The following is a 15319-nucleotide window of genomic DNA, read 5'->3' as shown; positions in this document are numbered from 1 at the left end:
CTGGCTTTGCAAAAACATTTCTGCTTATCAAGCAACCCAAATAAATGCAAAAATTTTTACTCACTCTTCAGGTGGGCTCAGCTTTGAATTTTAAAAAGGGATTTGCCAATGCAGTCTTGCAAAATACTCGAGTACCAAGTCCAGCTCTCCTAAAATAAAAGTTTTAGGAGGAGATGAGCTTTCATGCTCTTCGGAAAACACACATTTCTGCCAGATTCAAGGAAGAACTAGGTATTCTGTGAGGCCATGCCACCCCCTGGAGAAATGTCTCCTCATGTTGGTCAACAGGGACTAAATCCTGTGGTTTGTAGCACCAAAGGCAGAGCTGCTAGTGCATCTCAAGGCTTTGAACAATGGAGATGTGCCTGCAACATCACAGGCTACACTAGGGATGACAGACTCTCAGACTGAGGGACTTAAATCTTTTTTTTTCTCTGCTTGAGCTGAGTCCTGAGGCCATGACATTGATACAGGTGTTGCTTTGGTAGTTAGCTATAGCCAAGAGGTCATCCTTCAGCTTGCAGCCCTGGTGTGCCTTTCAGCTGGTCCATGCCTGGGGCAAGGCTCTGCCCTGCGCGGAGGAACCAGCCCTCAGCCCTGTGCCTCCTGCATGCCCGGCAAAAAAGTTTAATCTCAGCATCTCAGTCGCCTCTCTGTAAAACAAGGATTGGGACTTTAAAAATGCCACCTCCTTCCCGAAAGCTTAGCTCATGCATTCTGCAGGGCAAGAATCACCTCTAATCCCGTATTTGTACAAGCGCTGACTGCGGCGGAGCCATCGTGGTGGCAGGGGCTGCTCGGCACGCCATGAGAAAAGGAGAATACCATAGCTGAGCAGCTGCTGGGGCGCTCCTAGCAAAGTACAAAGTGCTCCTCCTGAGATTAAGATGGAAGGGGAAAAACCTACAAGGGGGATGCAGAAAGTGCCTGGTGTGAGCTCCCGTGCTTCTTTTAGATGCAAACAGGCTGTTTAAGTGTACTTGCAGCATCAGCAAATGTGTCTGTGGGACCGGCCGGATCTAAAAAACAGCAATTCCCTCTGCATGCAGGAGCTGCCTCTCCAGTCTCCTTGATGGTCGTCTCCTGTTTTGGGAGATGACAAATGCACCCGCAGGCTGGTGGGCTCATCTAAGGAGAGGCAAACCGCAGTTCAAAGTCGTGGCCCCACTCGGTGTCAGAAATCTCACTCTCTCACGGCTGGCAAACCACTCTTGGGCCGCTTTTCTCACCACTAGCACGTTGGTGGCTGCTTCTCCTACTCTGCCAGCGTTTGGTGGGGACGTGAGGTTGGGCCTCACCACGCCAGCCAGAGGAATTCAGATGATTGCAAAGCATGGAGAAAGCAGTCTCCATCCCACTGGTCGGACGTGTCCAGAGGATTTTGCTCTCCGCTTTGCTTTCACGTTGTGAGTTAGCTGGGGATTGTTCCTGATAAATAATCTGGAACTGCACTGTAATTTTCTGGGCTGAAATTTGATAATTAAGCAAATATAGCATGTCTTTGTCTTGGGCAAGCACCATAAGGTAAACAGGAAGGAATGAGGGATTAAGATGTCTCTGCTCTAAAGGAAGGTGACAAGCCCAGAGCCGTGACACCTTCGTGCCGAGCCGAGAGGCCCAGCTGTGGGTTGGCATTGCACAGATGCATTGTTCAGGGGTGAAGAGCAAATAAAAGCAAAGGGAAAAGAAAACAAGCTATAAAATTCTCAGCAAAGCACAGAGCCCCAGCAACTGCCTCTTGATGTTCCCATGACAGCTCTGGGGAGAGGCAGGCGAGGGGTCGAGCTTTGAAGTCCTTAAGTTGTCCTTTGCAAAGGCCCCCTGTTAAAATAGTCCCTGTGTTGACATTAGGCTGCATATGGTGGAGAAATTGGACATCTCCCGGCAGGTTCAGTCACAGCACATGCAATCAAAGCAGAGGGGGACTTTTTGGTATTTGACTAACTGGGCGCCAGGCCGGCCCTGTCCCAGCAGCGGGATGAGGGATGCGGAGGCAGAGGTGAGGTTTTACCGGCATGTTCAGGGCTGCAGGTGCAGAACAGAGACTTGTGCTACGGGTTCCAAGCACGGGAAGGAAAGCCAGGGAAGAAGGTAGCTAGGAAGGTCTTGATATTTGGAGCTCAAACACACATGTGTCGGGACTGGTGAGAGTGGGAATACTGGGAAGGTCGGGCAGGTGATGTTGGAAATGCCCTTTCCCCTGGGGGCAGACAGAGAGGGCTCCCAGGGTGTTGGGAAGCAGGGGGTTTCACAGCAGTTTGGGGGGGCTTTGTACCGAGCAGCAGCACAATATGAAGCACCACAGTGCGAGAGCAGATGGGAAAGGAGACGAGCAGTGCCTGCATGGGGCAAAGCAGTTGCGACAAAGCTGGGGGAGGAGCTGGGGGGTTGTGTGTTGCCGTTTCCTAACCACGGGTGAGCTGCCTGCCCTCGCAGACCTGCCTGCACCCAGCTTTTAATTCACATTAAGAGTGGGGAGACACAAAAGGCCTATTTGTTGCAAGTCACAATGGTGAAACGGGGTCTTAGTGACCTCAACTTCCCCTCCAAAAAGCTGGACTCACCGCATAGCACTGGTCAAGGACGAACGTGGGTTAGCAGTTGGTTTCCCATAGCCGGAGGTGCCACCAGAGCATCCCAGCCTGTGACACCCCCGCTGCGGCAGGGCTCCCTGGGCAGCACCTCGAGGGTGCCCAACCCCATGCACACAGGTTCCCCCCCCGGGTTGGCACCTCCGTGAGCAGGCACAGATGCTGATGGTCTCCGCTCTTTCCCTCTCGCAGCTTGCAACTGCAACCTCCATGCCCGGCGGTGCCGCTTCAACATGGAGCTCTACAAGCTGTCGGGGCGCAAGAGCGGTGGCGTCTGCCTGAACTGCCGGCACAACACTGCTGGGCGGCACTGCCACTACTGCAAGGAGGGCTTCTACCGGGACCTCAGCAAGCCCATCTCCCACCGCAAGGCCTGCAAAGGTACCGGCTCAGGGGTGGGGTGGCCGGGACCGTACGGCTCTTTCTCCTCCGACTCCTTCCTGCTGCTCCTGCTTCCACAGTTCTTGATCTTGCCATACCCCTCCTGCTCCTCCCTCTCCCAAACCAAGCCCTTGAAATAACTTTTCTTGCCCCCACATTCCCTGCCATCACTTCTCCCTGGTCTCCCCAGCCTCCTGGTGAGGACGAGGCCACCGAAATACAAAAAGTCCTCACTGCTGAGGATGACTTTAAATTATTTCAGGTTTTATCACTTAGAAATCATGCTTCACCTGCTCCGATAACCACAGCTAATTTGGTCATCACACATGTAAGGGCAGAGTTGCACAAAACGGGGTTAGATGTAGCGTCTGTAAATCAGCCTCCTCCAAATGCCCGTCTCCTGCTCCCACCCTCAGCGCTGCCAGGGGCACAGGCAGCATTTAACCCACGCACAGAACATTTCACTCCTCGGGACAAGGTGAGAACAGTAAAATGGGAAACAATTTTATTTTGAGCTCAGCAAGCGGAGTTTTTTGAGGTTTCCTCTTCTGCGGTGAACGTGAAGGCAAGCGGGGCTTCAGCTGGGGTGGGAGCAGCAATAAGAGCAAATCCTGCAAATGAACTTTTTTAACTCTCAGCTCTCTGCTGGAAGAGATATAAATCCTGAACCTGAGACACAGCTAAAGGAATCAAGCAAACATTCAAAAGCCAGATTAGAAGATGCTGGGGTTTCCCGCAGAAAGTTTCAGCTCTTTTCTCTCTAAAGACTCATTTCAACAAGAAACGGAAAGCTTTTTGGCCCAAGCTGTGTATTTTTGGCTGGAAAGCTCTGGGTCTTCAGCATTTTCAATTTTTTTAATGAAAACGCTTCTTCATGTGTTTTTTTTTTTTTCCACTGAAAACAGACACTCTTTGCCAAAGCAAAAAAAGAAATTGCTTCTTTAGACAGCCCTACTCCCCCTTTTTTCACCTTGTAAAAACTATTTCAACGAGACATTTTCGACCTGCCCTGTGCTGAGGCTGCTAACAAGCTACAGCTTCAGCCAATGCACAGGCTGGTGGGATGTGAACCCAACTTGTGGCTCTGGGAGGGGAGAGGAGCTGCCGTTTTGGGGTCTGAGGAGCCAGAAGGCAGGGGTGCAGGGGGACTGAGTCACTTCCACACCAGCCTCAACACCCAGCACCGCAGCCGGACCCCTGCTCCAGCAGCGAGCTGCCTGCCGCGCGCGGCCGCGCCTTGCCCCCCGGTCCCGAGCGGATATGTGTCGTAATAAAGTTCATATTTCTGCTTTCACGGCCGGGTCGCAGCTGAAGTAACAGCACGTTAGGTTGAGGCAAACAAAGGGAAATTGTGAAGGCGTAGGCTCTCCTCGAGCGGGGCCAGGCAGCGATGCAGGCGGGCATCCACCACCCCCGGGCAGCGGCATGCTTGCAGAGGGGTTTGCTGATGTCCAGAGCCTGATTCTCATTTACCTTCCTGCTCCTCAGAAAGGGTTTTGGGGTGCTGGGGTGGTGGGGTGATTTCTCACCCCTCCCCAAGCACGGTTAACTCCTTCCCAGGGCTCTGGTTTATCCCGGCTGCCTCCCCAGCATGGGGGCTCCTGGGGATATGGTGGGATTTGGGGGAGAGGAGAGCTCTTTCCCAGCCACGGGGTCACTGTGCATCCATAGGCATTCCAGTCCTCTGGGATCAGCACAGGGAGCACAGAGCAGGGAGGGGATGCTCGGCCAGAGGGTAGGGCGGATGCCGTCCCCTGTCCATCCCCAACTTTTCCATCCTGGGAAAAGGCAGTCCCTGCCCTGTGTTGGCAGCAATGTCCATGCTTAAGCCTCTCTGTCTCATTGACTCTGGCATTTCCCAGGACCTTCCTCGCTCCTGCTTTTCCCAGCTCTCCTTCCTGGCCAGGCAGCCTGCTCCCCCTCTCCTGCCCATTTACCCTTGCTGTCCCCTGGCCCCTCACTCTTGCTAACCTCTCTGTGGCAGATGATAGCACAGTGGTCTTTTACCCAAAAAGCACAGCTGGGTGGTGGGTGGTACCTGCGGGTGGGAAACCTCAGAGCCATGCTGTGCCTCAGTTTCCCCAAGCGAGCACCCAGGAGGATGTGTACTGGCCTTCACGAGGCACTCCACAATGTTTTAAGGCTGAATTTCCCAGTCACCGGGTCATTCGTTCTATTAAATGCTCTTTGCAATTGTCCTTTTCTCATCCCCCTGCCTTGTCAAACCGCTCCTGCTCTTGAAATTTGAGATCACCAAATTTAAATACTTCTCCAACCCCCCACAGTTTGTAACAAAAATGCGGCTATTGGAGCTAGCAGATACAAAGGTATGTAATAAATATGCTGGTGCATGAACAGCTCCCTGACTCGCAGGCTATTAGCACAATTTCACAGTGGTTGGAATGGTTTATTGTTGGCGTAATCCATCGTCCTATACAAAAGCAGGCGAAATGAAGTTTCCTACAGCAAAGGCATTCCTTTGTAAACTCGTTTTCCTGAGCCCTGTTTATGACATGGGATATTTTATGTTCCCTCTGTTTTTCTTCCCTGATTCAGGGACTTTTCTGAAATAATTGTTGAAAACAGGCATTTTTAAAAACCAAACCCTACCATCTAACAACTTCAGCCATTTTCCCATTGATAACAATATTAATTTATCATCTCACCAAGCCATCTGCCGAGAGGCAAAGCTCTCCCAGAGTCTCATCTCAACCGAATGTGTTTAGAATTAAGGAATTAACCATCCTGTAGCATCTGCCATCTCACTCACAACTGCCTGACGTCTCATCCCACCCAGTATATTGTGTTTTCTCTATAAGACTTGATTCTTTCAACCATCGCATTGCTCCGTTCATGTCCTACACGTAACACGTTTAAACAAATGCATATAATAGAGCACCAGTGCCTTGTGAGCAGATCAAGAGCTGCCAAGGAAGCATGCAGCACACTTAACCCCCCTGGCAAGACTGCATGAGCTCGGGCGAACTCACAGCAAATGTTCCATGAAAGAGCTGCTGAAGAGATTTTTGTATTAATTCAACTTCATTAATTCAGCCTAACAGACACATCCAGCTAAACTGCCTTTCCTCTCACTTGTGTTTCTCATCTCTCACTCCATCCTATGCACTAGGTTATGTGCCTCAATTCATAACGCATCTAACGCCAGAAATTTATAGATGCATGAGTTACATTATTTGAAATGGTTGGGTTTGGTATTTATGCAAAAAATATCACACTGCAGAAATGTTTGAACAATGTCTACTTTTTTTAACTTGGAGAAAAAGAAAATGCCACAAACTTTTGCACATGTTGCAGGGCATGGTGTGAGGCTCAGGCAGCAAAAGGTGAGCAGAAAGTGGAGCTGGGCAGTGCCCTCCTGCCCAGGCGGAGGGCTGGTTGGTTTTCTAATAGCCAAACCTATAATAATTTTTAATTAAAAGATTTTTTTAATGATTTGAATTTGTCTTAGCAGCACAGGTGAAGGCATAAGGAGTTGGGCTTTAAGGATTACTTTTACCCTGATGGTTAAAAGTGATGCAGCCATGCCATGTTCCTCGCCTATGCATTTGCTTCCAGTTGTTTTCTTGCAAAAAATGATAGAAAGAAAAAATTGTCAGTGATCAGAGATGCCCTGTCACAGAGCCACGCAACAGGCAGAGCATGGCATGAAGTCTGCAAACCGCATGCAAAGGAATTGATGACAGATGGAGCAGGGATATTGCATGAAGTGGCAACGTTGGGTGCATGCCAGAGCCTGCCAGGCTGGAGCTGGGAGCTGAAGGAGGACTGGGACTGCTGTGGGTGGGTGGTCAGGCAAAGCCGGGGACACCAGTTACTCAAGCAAGGGCTCAGGCTCCCCTGGCGTTTTGAGGTCAGACCGCACAACTGATCTCTGCGTGGCCCCGGACAGGGACTCTCAGGCTGGAGCAGTCCAGTGGTAGTGCCGGTCCTCTGCCGTGGGGGATGGATGGGCTCACCCCAGCGGGTGCCGGAGTAGAATGCCCTTTGCTTTGGCAGATACATCAAAACCCTGGTCCTGCACACACCCGTTAGGTGTGGGGGCTGTCCCGAGAAACAACGAAGCCCCAGATATAAGAAATTTCACATGATCATCTTTTAAAACTCAGAACAAAGGCGAGTTGTTCCTCTTTTCTCACCAATATTTGTGAGAGCATGAAGAGCTCCCAAAATGCTGAAGCCCTGCTTCCCATTCCTTCTGCTTTCCCTCTGCTCCAAATGATGTTGCAAGTGAAATTCCACATCTGGGTCCTGCAAACCTCCGTCTGCTCCACTCTGTCATGGGCCACTGTAAATCAGGGCCCTGGTGTTAGTTCTTTTGATTAAATTCACTCCTGATATTTGCCAGATTATTGGCACTAATGTAATTCTATTGGAACAGAGACTCTGCAGGATTTTATAGCCTGGCTGTAAAACAGCTCTGCACTTCGGGGAAAGGATTTACACACTTTTTGATGAAAAGATGACAAATGATACGCATTATGAATGCACTTGTGCTGAGGCTGCCAGTGTAAACCCCTTGTGGAGGGGCAGGATTTGGCACCTGGAGAGGTCACATTCATTAGGACTCAATGTTTTGGTAAAAAATGGGATCGCCGGCCTCCCCCGCGCCGTTGCAGCCCCACGCCCGTGCTGAGCCTGGCAGACTTTTCCATCTGCGTTGGAGGATTATTTAATGGCTTGTGAAAAAAAAAAAAAAGGCACTCCCAGCCTACCTGCCCATCCTGCTTCATACCTGCAAAGGCTCAAGACTTTGATGTTTGTTTTTTGGAGACAGTTTCGGTTCAAGCAGAGAGAGGGTGCTTGCCATCCCCATGGGCTCAGCCTCTGGTCCTTGATTTCACGGATGCTGTTGCAGGTTTTCTTCCCACCCAGATGCAGGCATTTAGGAGGGGGGACACTAATGCAGGGGATCCCTTTTGGCTCCTTGTGCTGCCTGGAGAGGAAGGCAGAGCCCCTGGTGACAGGGACAGTGGGACGAGTCCCCCCCCTTCCCCCGTCTCTCTCCACTGACTATAGAGGGAGCTGCGTGACCAGCTTAGAGCAGAGAGCTCATTTCCACAAGGCTGAAGCCAGTGAAGATGTAACCTCTTCTTGCTGCATGGAGCCCCGCTGAGAAGTTCGGGTGCAGGAGGCGGTCGGGGTAAAACCCACATTAGATGGCAGAGTCTGAGGACGGGCTCGCTGCCACCAGCGTCCTAGTGTCCCACCGTTGGTGTCCCACGGGCCACGTCCCAATATAGGACAGGAAGATCAGCCTGTCCATGGTGCACCTCTGCAGGTTTCAGTTGTGGTCAGCATCCTTTCAGCCTTGGAGATGTCCCCTGCCACCACAGTCCCCAATCCACAGCTAGGTGGGGGGTAGGCAAGCTCACAGCTAACACATCCCAAAGACACGGGGGTGGCCTGGCTGAAACCCCTCAACCAGGGCTCTCTGGGACAGCAGGGCCACCAGTGGTGGCTCCTGGCAGAGCTCCTGCCCCCAGCCTTTCCTTGTCTGCAGCGAGTACCAGCTCCCACAGGCTCCCTCCTGTCACTGCAGGGCATCAGTGCAGGAGATCTACCCTTGGTGTCCACCTTAGGAGGAGGTGAAGTGCTTCCTAAGAGAGATGCTCCTCTCCCCACAGCAATCTCATTTTGATGCCCATCTCTAGTCCAGCTCATTTGTGGTTTCACAAGGCAAAGTCCAAGGCAATACTTTCTATGAATTCCCCCCAGGGAGTTGTCCTTAATTATCAAACTTCCTTCCCTTCCTTTTCTCCTTTTCTTCCTCTTTGAAGACCAGCTGGAGCTACCGTTTAGATGAAAGATGAGCCAACTCATAGTGCTGGCAGGGCTTGGATCAAGTTCTTGTATCAAGGCTTGGTCACCTCTGAGAAATCACATCACTGGAGAAAGTCCAAACTTTCAAGGCATTGATCTGCCAAGCACAGACTTTATTTTCTCCATAGGGCATGCTTTTCCACTGCTGCAAGAACAATTTTCTAGCTGTATTTCTATACTGCATTTGTTAGTGGCTATGCCTTAGTCACCCCTTTCCCCAAGGCCCCATAATTCTTTATATCGATATTATTCCAAGTGCTGAGCACTGATTTACGGTTTCTACATCTAAAACTTGTCATCAGCAACCCCCAGGCACACACAAACCAGTCAGAGAAAGTTTATAGAAATGCAGCTTTAAGCCGTTCCATGCACAGGGGTCGCTGCATGGAAGTGTCCTGGGGCAGCGCAGGAGGCTTGAGAGCCACTGCCACCAAGTGCCACCACCTCCATGGCACATCCAGGACCCAGGGTAGAGCTGCACCATTTACCCGCTTGACCTGGAAGGGTTCCAAAGCAAAGAAGGGACATGATTATTACAGAAACTCTTAAACTGTTTTGAGTTTGTAGTGTGAAAACATGGAAAAGGAGTGATTTTTTTTTTTTTTTTAATGAAGACTTGAGCTCAACGCAAGACATCTACCTGGCCATGCCAGCTTTTAAACATCCACAATTTTAATGACATATGAGCAGCTACGTCAAATTAAGCAGCCGCTTCTTTGCGAGCCAGAGCAGGAAAAGTTTGCTGCGTCGCAGCAGTGGAATATTCCTGCGGCAAACCCAGCAACTGAGACACTTTCTAATTGTTTCAAGCCAGATGGGGCTCCATGTGCCAACCTTCATCCTGCTCTGCCTTTCACGCGTGCGTTCCAGTTCCAAGGACTTTCTAATTAAGTCTGATCTATGTGAGCCATCGACAAGGAACAACCCAAATGTCAGAGCCATGCACAGCCCTTTCCCCCAACCCAGGGCAGCTCCAGCATCTCCACACAGTGCATGGGGATGATGCCACGCACTGGGGCACAAGTTTAGGGACCACAGATATCACGTTCCAGTTTCATGTTTGTAGCCACTGGTGATCTGAAGCAGTCATACTTTTTGCTCCTCTATGTATCTGCCCCTGGAAGTGCTCCAGTATTGGGGTTGGTTCTCCATTTTGGTGCAAATTAACTGGAACGAGGGTAAAATCCTCCTGTCTGGTCTTCCCAGAAACTCATCGCAGACTCCCTCCTCTCTCTAGCTTATGATCAGGGCCACCTCCCACAATACAGCAGCATTTAAACAGATATTTGCTTTCAGTGGTATATATTTTAGGCAGTCTGGGATTGAAACCTGGATGCTCAGAGACACCACAGAGCACTGGTAGGGCACCCCACCCTGGGGGCTGGCAGAGCACAAAGGGGCATCACCATGGGCAAGGAGGTTCTGCCATCCACATCCCAGATGAAGTGCACTTGCTGGGGGTCTCTGGTCTGCTACAGTCTCCAGAAGTTAGCTTAGAAGTCATTAACACCCCCCCCCAAAAAAAAAAATTTAAAAAGAGGGGAAAAAGAAGAAAGATAGAGAGCTTTGTCTGTGCCTGGTGATAAGATCACAGCAAATCACCTCCATGCCAAAAATTTCCTTAAGCTGCAGCTGTCTTCAAGCTCTGGGGAAGTCAATAATTTTACATATTGCTCCCACCCAGGCTCATTTTGCTGCCCCTGCACACCCAGACTCTTGGGGCTGCTGGGCTGGGCAGATGCTGTGTACCCCAGCCCCGCGGCAGTGATGAGGGAGGTGGGCTCCTTCTTAGCCTGGGCCCCCCATTCTCCTCCAAAAAACCACATCAGCACTCCCAGAGCCCTTTTTGGCAAAGCTCCCCTCTCTTCTAGGACCGTCTTTTGGACTTTGCTGAATCAGTAGAGACTAACTTGCATTTAAAGGCAAATTCGAAACAGACCCAGTTTAGGGAAGAAGAGGTGAGGAAGGGGCTTTTGACATATCTTCAAATGGGCTGGGAAGACATCTGGACATAAACAAGACAGCACCTTGCCGGGCAGAGGCCTGACCTGCAGTACAAACCCCAGAGCACGGCTCTGATGTGTCCACTTGGCATCCTCAGGCCAGCCAGGAGCACCCGCTCCCGCGGGAGATGCACCCAGGGCCCTGGGGGTGCCCCAAGTGTCACGCTCCCACAGACACTCTCCCACAAAAGCACCCACCAGTTGCTTCTTCCACCCAAATGAGTAGAACCAGGACCCAAAGCACCACCTCCCAGAAGGACAACACCAGGTGAGCCAGTTTAGAGATGTGTCTCCACTGCAACAGGACACCTTCATCACTTTTAGCACAGGAGGGAGGAACAGCCCCATGAATGGATGAGCTGAAAAAGCATGCAGAAAGGGTAAAAGCCACGACAGAAACTGCCAGCACTGTGTGGGGCTCGCAGAGGTCAGGGTGAGATGTTCTGTTGACTCCAGGGAGCCAAAGACATGGGATGGAGGAGGCTCAGCCAAAGACCCTCTGAAGAACATTGAGCTCTACATTGCAGTGTGGAAACCTGCCCCCCCAGTGCCTTCAGAGGGGAGATCTAGCTCACAGCTGAGTCCCAAATCCATGGATGATCCAGCGTATTAGGAAAATTTAGATTGTTGATTCCCTGACAGGAGCTCTGCATTTCTGAAAAATCATGTCCTTGCAATGGTTAAATTTGGGGCTGACCACCTTCAAAACTGTGTTTGGGGTTTGATTTTTCAGCAGAAACACATCCATAAGCAATCCTGAAGGGCAGGTTTGGACTGTGGTTTTTCAGAAGTGGCAGGGTGCAACACAATAGAGGGGAATTTGCACCCTATTAAAAAAAAAAACCAGACTAAACCCCAGTTCTCCATCACAAGTCTCAGACTAAGAACAAAAGTTACTAAATTCCTTTGCATAGTCAGACCTTTGCATATCTCCAAGACAGAGGAAAGAAAAGGAATAACTTGCCTTCCCTATAAATATTTTCAAACTGTTGAGATAATTTCCTGCTTCAGATCAGTTCTCAAGAGTGAAAAGTCCTCCAGGCTCTCAGGCCCTGAACATTAAAACAAAGGTCAGTCCTGCTCATCCACATGCCCTGTTCTGATTTTAAGCATATTAAAATGAAAAGGCTTTTTTCTGATAGAAAAAGAGATATTTTTCAGTTAAACATACACTTCTCAGAGCATCACAGATCAGTGGCCTGGATTTGTGCCCCAGGAGCTCTCATTGCAATTTTTCACAGGCACTTGGGGTGTTAGGGGGGCTCTCCCCACTGTGGATGCTTTAGTGTCTGATAAGGGCTGTGCACACCGAAGGGATCCCCCTCTGCTGAACTTTTTCTAGAGTTTCTCTCTCATCTACCCAACTGCCTCATTTAATGAGGTTTGTGGCAACCTCATTATCTCTGAGACTTTTGCTCTGCTGCCAGATTTGATTGAAATATTATTAGTGGGAGAATACACTTGTAGGAACCTAATTTCCTCAGGAACCAGGCTAAAAACACATCAGGAGAAGAAAATGTTTGCCTTTTTTTTTTTTCCCCTCAATAAAAGTATTTTCCAACCCACATTTTCTCATGCAATATCTCCCATGAGAGCAGGTTGAGCCTTACTTTGCTTTAGAGGCATGAGGACACCACATGCCCAGGGACTGTGCCCAACTAAGCTGCTCTCTGCGTGGCCAGTGCAGCCCCCAGGGGTCTTTGACAAGACTTGACATTTTTCAATGGAAAAATAAAAGGGATGACATCCTCCATGACAAAACCCAAGTCCTGCCAGCAAAGCAGGGAGAAGGAAGCCCCAATGCTTCATCCCTGGGCATCTCAGCATCCCCACCACTCTCTCTGGCAGCTTCTCCGTCTCCACTGCAATCACCCAAAAGGTGGAGCTCCAAGACGACAGGGGAATTTTTAACAATTTTCCAACAAGAGGATTTTCGAGCATTTTGGAAAGTGCTGCCATAATTGTCTTATTGTCTGTATCACTAATGCCTGCCCATAGTGCGCCTGCCCAAAAAGTGGATTTATTACCGTGGTTCAAAGCCCCCTCCGGATTAGCGGCGACTCTTGCTCAGTGGAGGCATTGTGGGCCCCGTCTGTTACTTGTTATGGAGAAGACAAAGACAAGGTCTAATCTGTGAAATTTGGCCCAAACCATAGGGCGCCAAAGCCCTTGGCTTCCCCGAGTGCCAGTTCAGGAGGAAGAAATGGGAGAGCCCTGAGAAGCAGCGCAGGAGGAGGGACACTGTGAAACGCCAAGAGATTATTTGGCTTTGCCTGATAAAAGAGGGAATTCATTTTCTGCTGGCAAGAAACCTTTAAATCTCCAAGAGAATGTGCTGAGGGACATTGTGCATGAACATGATCCTTTGGAGAACTAAATCCAGTTCACAATATCGCAGACAAGCTGACGATCTCATTGCAAAGCAGTTAACAGTTAATATTTAAAGCCATTATTAGTATTCAGAGTTAACACAGAGACATTTCAACCTCTGCTTCTGGTTAGCAAACTAGCTGGGGCCAGACTGGGTGGGTACACACTAAATACCACAGTTTCTTTTCCTCGTGACATAAATCTGTGGGATTTGCAGAACGTGCCACCCATGGTGGAGATGCTCTGCCATTAAATATGGTTTCACCCATCCCCGCAGGATCCCGTCCCCAGAGCCAGCATAAACCTTTCCACATCACTCAGGTGCACAGATTTCAGATTCTAACTCTCCTCGCCCACAGACAAATAACCAGGGTAGGTCTCCAAAGGAAGGAGCGCTGCTTGTTTTGATTTGTTTCCCCAAAGACAGGAGCCAAAGCAAATCTGCTAAAAAAAGCCTGCTCAGGTCAGGTCTTTGGGACAGCTTCAAAGCTGGGGTCACCTTTGAGATGGATTACAGCTACAGGGGGACAACTGAACCCACCCCAGGAGTTTCTCACACCTTGCATTCCCCAGGGCAGATGTGTTCATTGGAACTAGGATTTAAAGTACCTGAGTTACTAAAGACAGTGGAACAGGAAAAAAATAACTGTAATAATAATATCTGAATCATACCTCTAAATACTAAAACATAAGACTAAGTGAAATATGTTTACTGCATCAGAATGACGCGGGCTGCGTTATTGAAGCAACAGGCAAATTTAAGTTGAGTTGTTTTGACATTTTGCTGTTTAAAATATTGTCAGAATCAAAGCATTCACACAAGAAGCTTGATTTTGGTGCATTTTCTTCCAGCAGAAAGCTTCTGTAGCCACATTTTTTACTCCAGTTGGAGTCTTTGGAGGAAAGAAAGCAAGCAACCAAAGGGAGGCAATTTTGGCCATGATTCTGGAAAAGCATTTAAAAGCATGGTTAAATATAAACGTGTACCTAAGGCATATTTGCTACGTGGGACTTAAAATCTTACTTAAAACTGAGTGTGATTTCCTGAAGAAGGTTCTTTCTCAATACAGGAACCTTCATCAATGACTATTGCAAATTAAGGTGCTTTTTCCAGTTTAATGAATTGCTGTTTTACTGCTTAGAGCACGGTGTAACGTAAAGCAGTCACGCTTTGGGCTTTTAAATCTGGAAGCCCTACGACGTATGTTATCATTGCAGATACAGTGTGACAAGAGGAAATCTGGACACCCCGTGAAATCAAGCCTTTTTCTGTTGTTCAGTCAAATGGATTTTTCATCATTCTGAAAACCTCCTAAGGAAACAGCTTCCCTGAAAACAGGAAGATGATAATTCTCCAAAAATGCAGGTCCTTTCAGGTACCTTCTCAAAAAAGGTTACACTTGAAGAGAGCTAAGCCTGGAGATTTATCCCTCTGTTTACCTTTGAACACAAGTGTGTGGGTAGATTAACAGCTGGGAATACCTCCGACCAAAATTCAGAGGTGGAAAAATATTTGCATTTTTGTCATGCTATTCGTCAAAAGTTGGTGGGCCAGACACATCCCAGCAAGTTCAGCCACTTTTCCAGGGCACTTTGCATCCTTTCATGCATGGTCCTAAGATTTGCTTTCAGGTATTTTTTAGTCCCAAACCAACCAAATCTCAGCTGAAGCACAGAAATGCATCGTTGCCTGTGCTCAAGCGGACGATGGTCTGCCTCAGCAGATTCGTGCATATAATAGTGGCTTGTCTTGGAAGCTTCAGACAGAGATATAAAACTCTATGACAGACAGTTTTGCAATAGCATGCCCCCGGGGGAAATCTCTTCCTAACTGCAGGCAGTTAGTAGCTGGCTTGGAGTGCTTATATCCGTATATATATTAATCCCAGCTAATGTAACTACAGATGTTCTCATTCATAGGCCTATCTAATCCTGTTGGGCCTTTGCCATGGTGTCTCGTAGCATGAGTTCTACGAGTTAATTACGTGCAGTGCAAAGAAGCATTTCCTTTTATCATTGAAAAAGGTTGCCTTTTAAATGCATTGAATGTCCCTTTGTTCCTGTATTTTAAGGACCAGTGAAGAGGAGCACCTGTCTGACCTTCTCGGCGCTGTGCATTACTTGGCATCCCTC

At 49.0% G+C, this 15319-nt stretch overlaps 1 protein-coding gene across 2 annotated transcripts in view; it reads left to right on the top strand.

Annotated features, from left to right (window-relative positions):
- The window catches only part of NTN1 (netrin 1), a 108367-nt gene that overhangs the window by 51952 nt on the left and 41096 nt on the right, over positions 1-15319 (top strand). For both annotated transcript variants that reach the window (XM_052808748.1, XM_052808747.1), the window contains exon 2: positions 2784-2972. In XM_052808748.1, the coding sequence (XP_052664708.1) occupies positions 2784-2972 (189 nt within the window). The remainder of the gene's footprint in view (positions 1-2783; positions 2973-15319) is intronic.

The sequence above is a fragment of the Harpia harpyja genome, chromosome 14, assembly GCF_026419915.1.
Source record: "Harpia harpyja isolate bHarHar1 chromosome 14, bHarHar1 primary haplotype, whole genome shotgun sequence".
NCBI lineage: Eukaryota > Metazoa > Chordata > Aves > Accipitriformes > Accipitridae > Harpia > Harpia harpyja.
The sequence above is the reverse complement of the archived record's forward strand: the minus strand, read 5'-3'. Positions and strand labels throughout refer to the sequence as shown.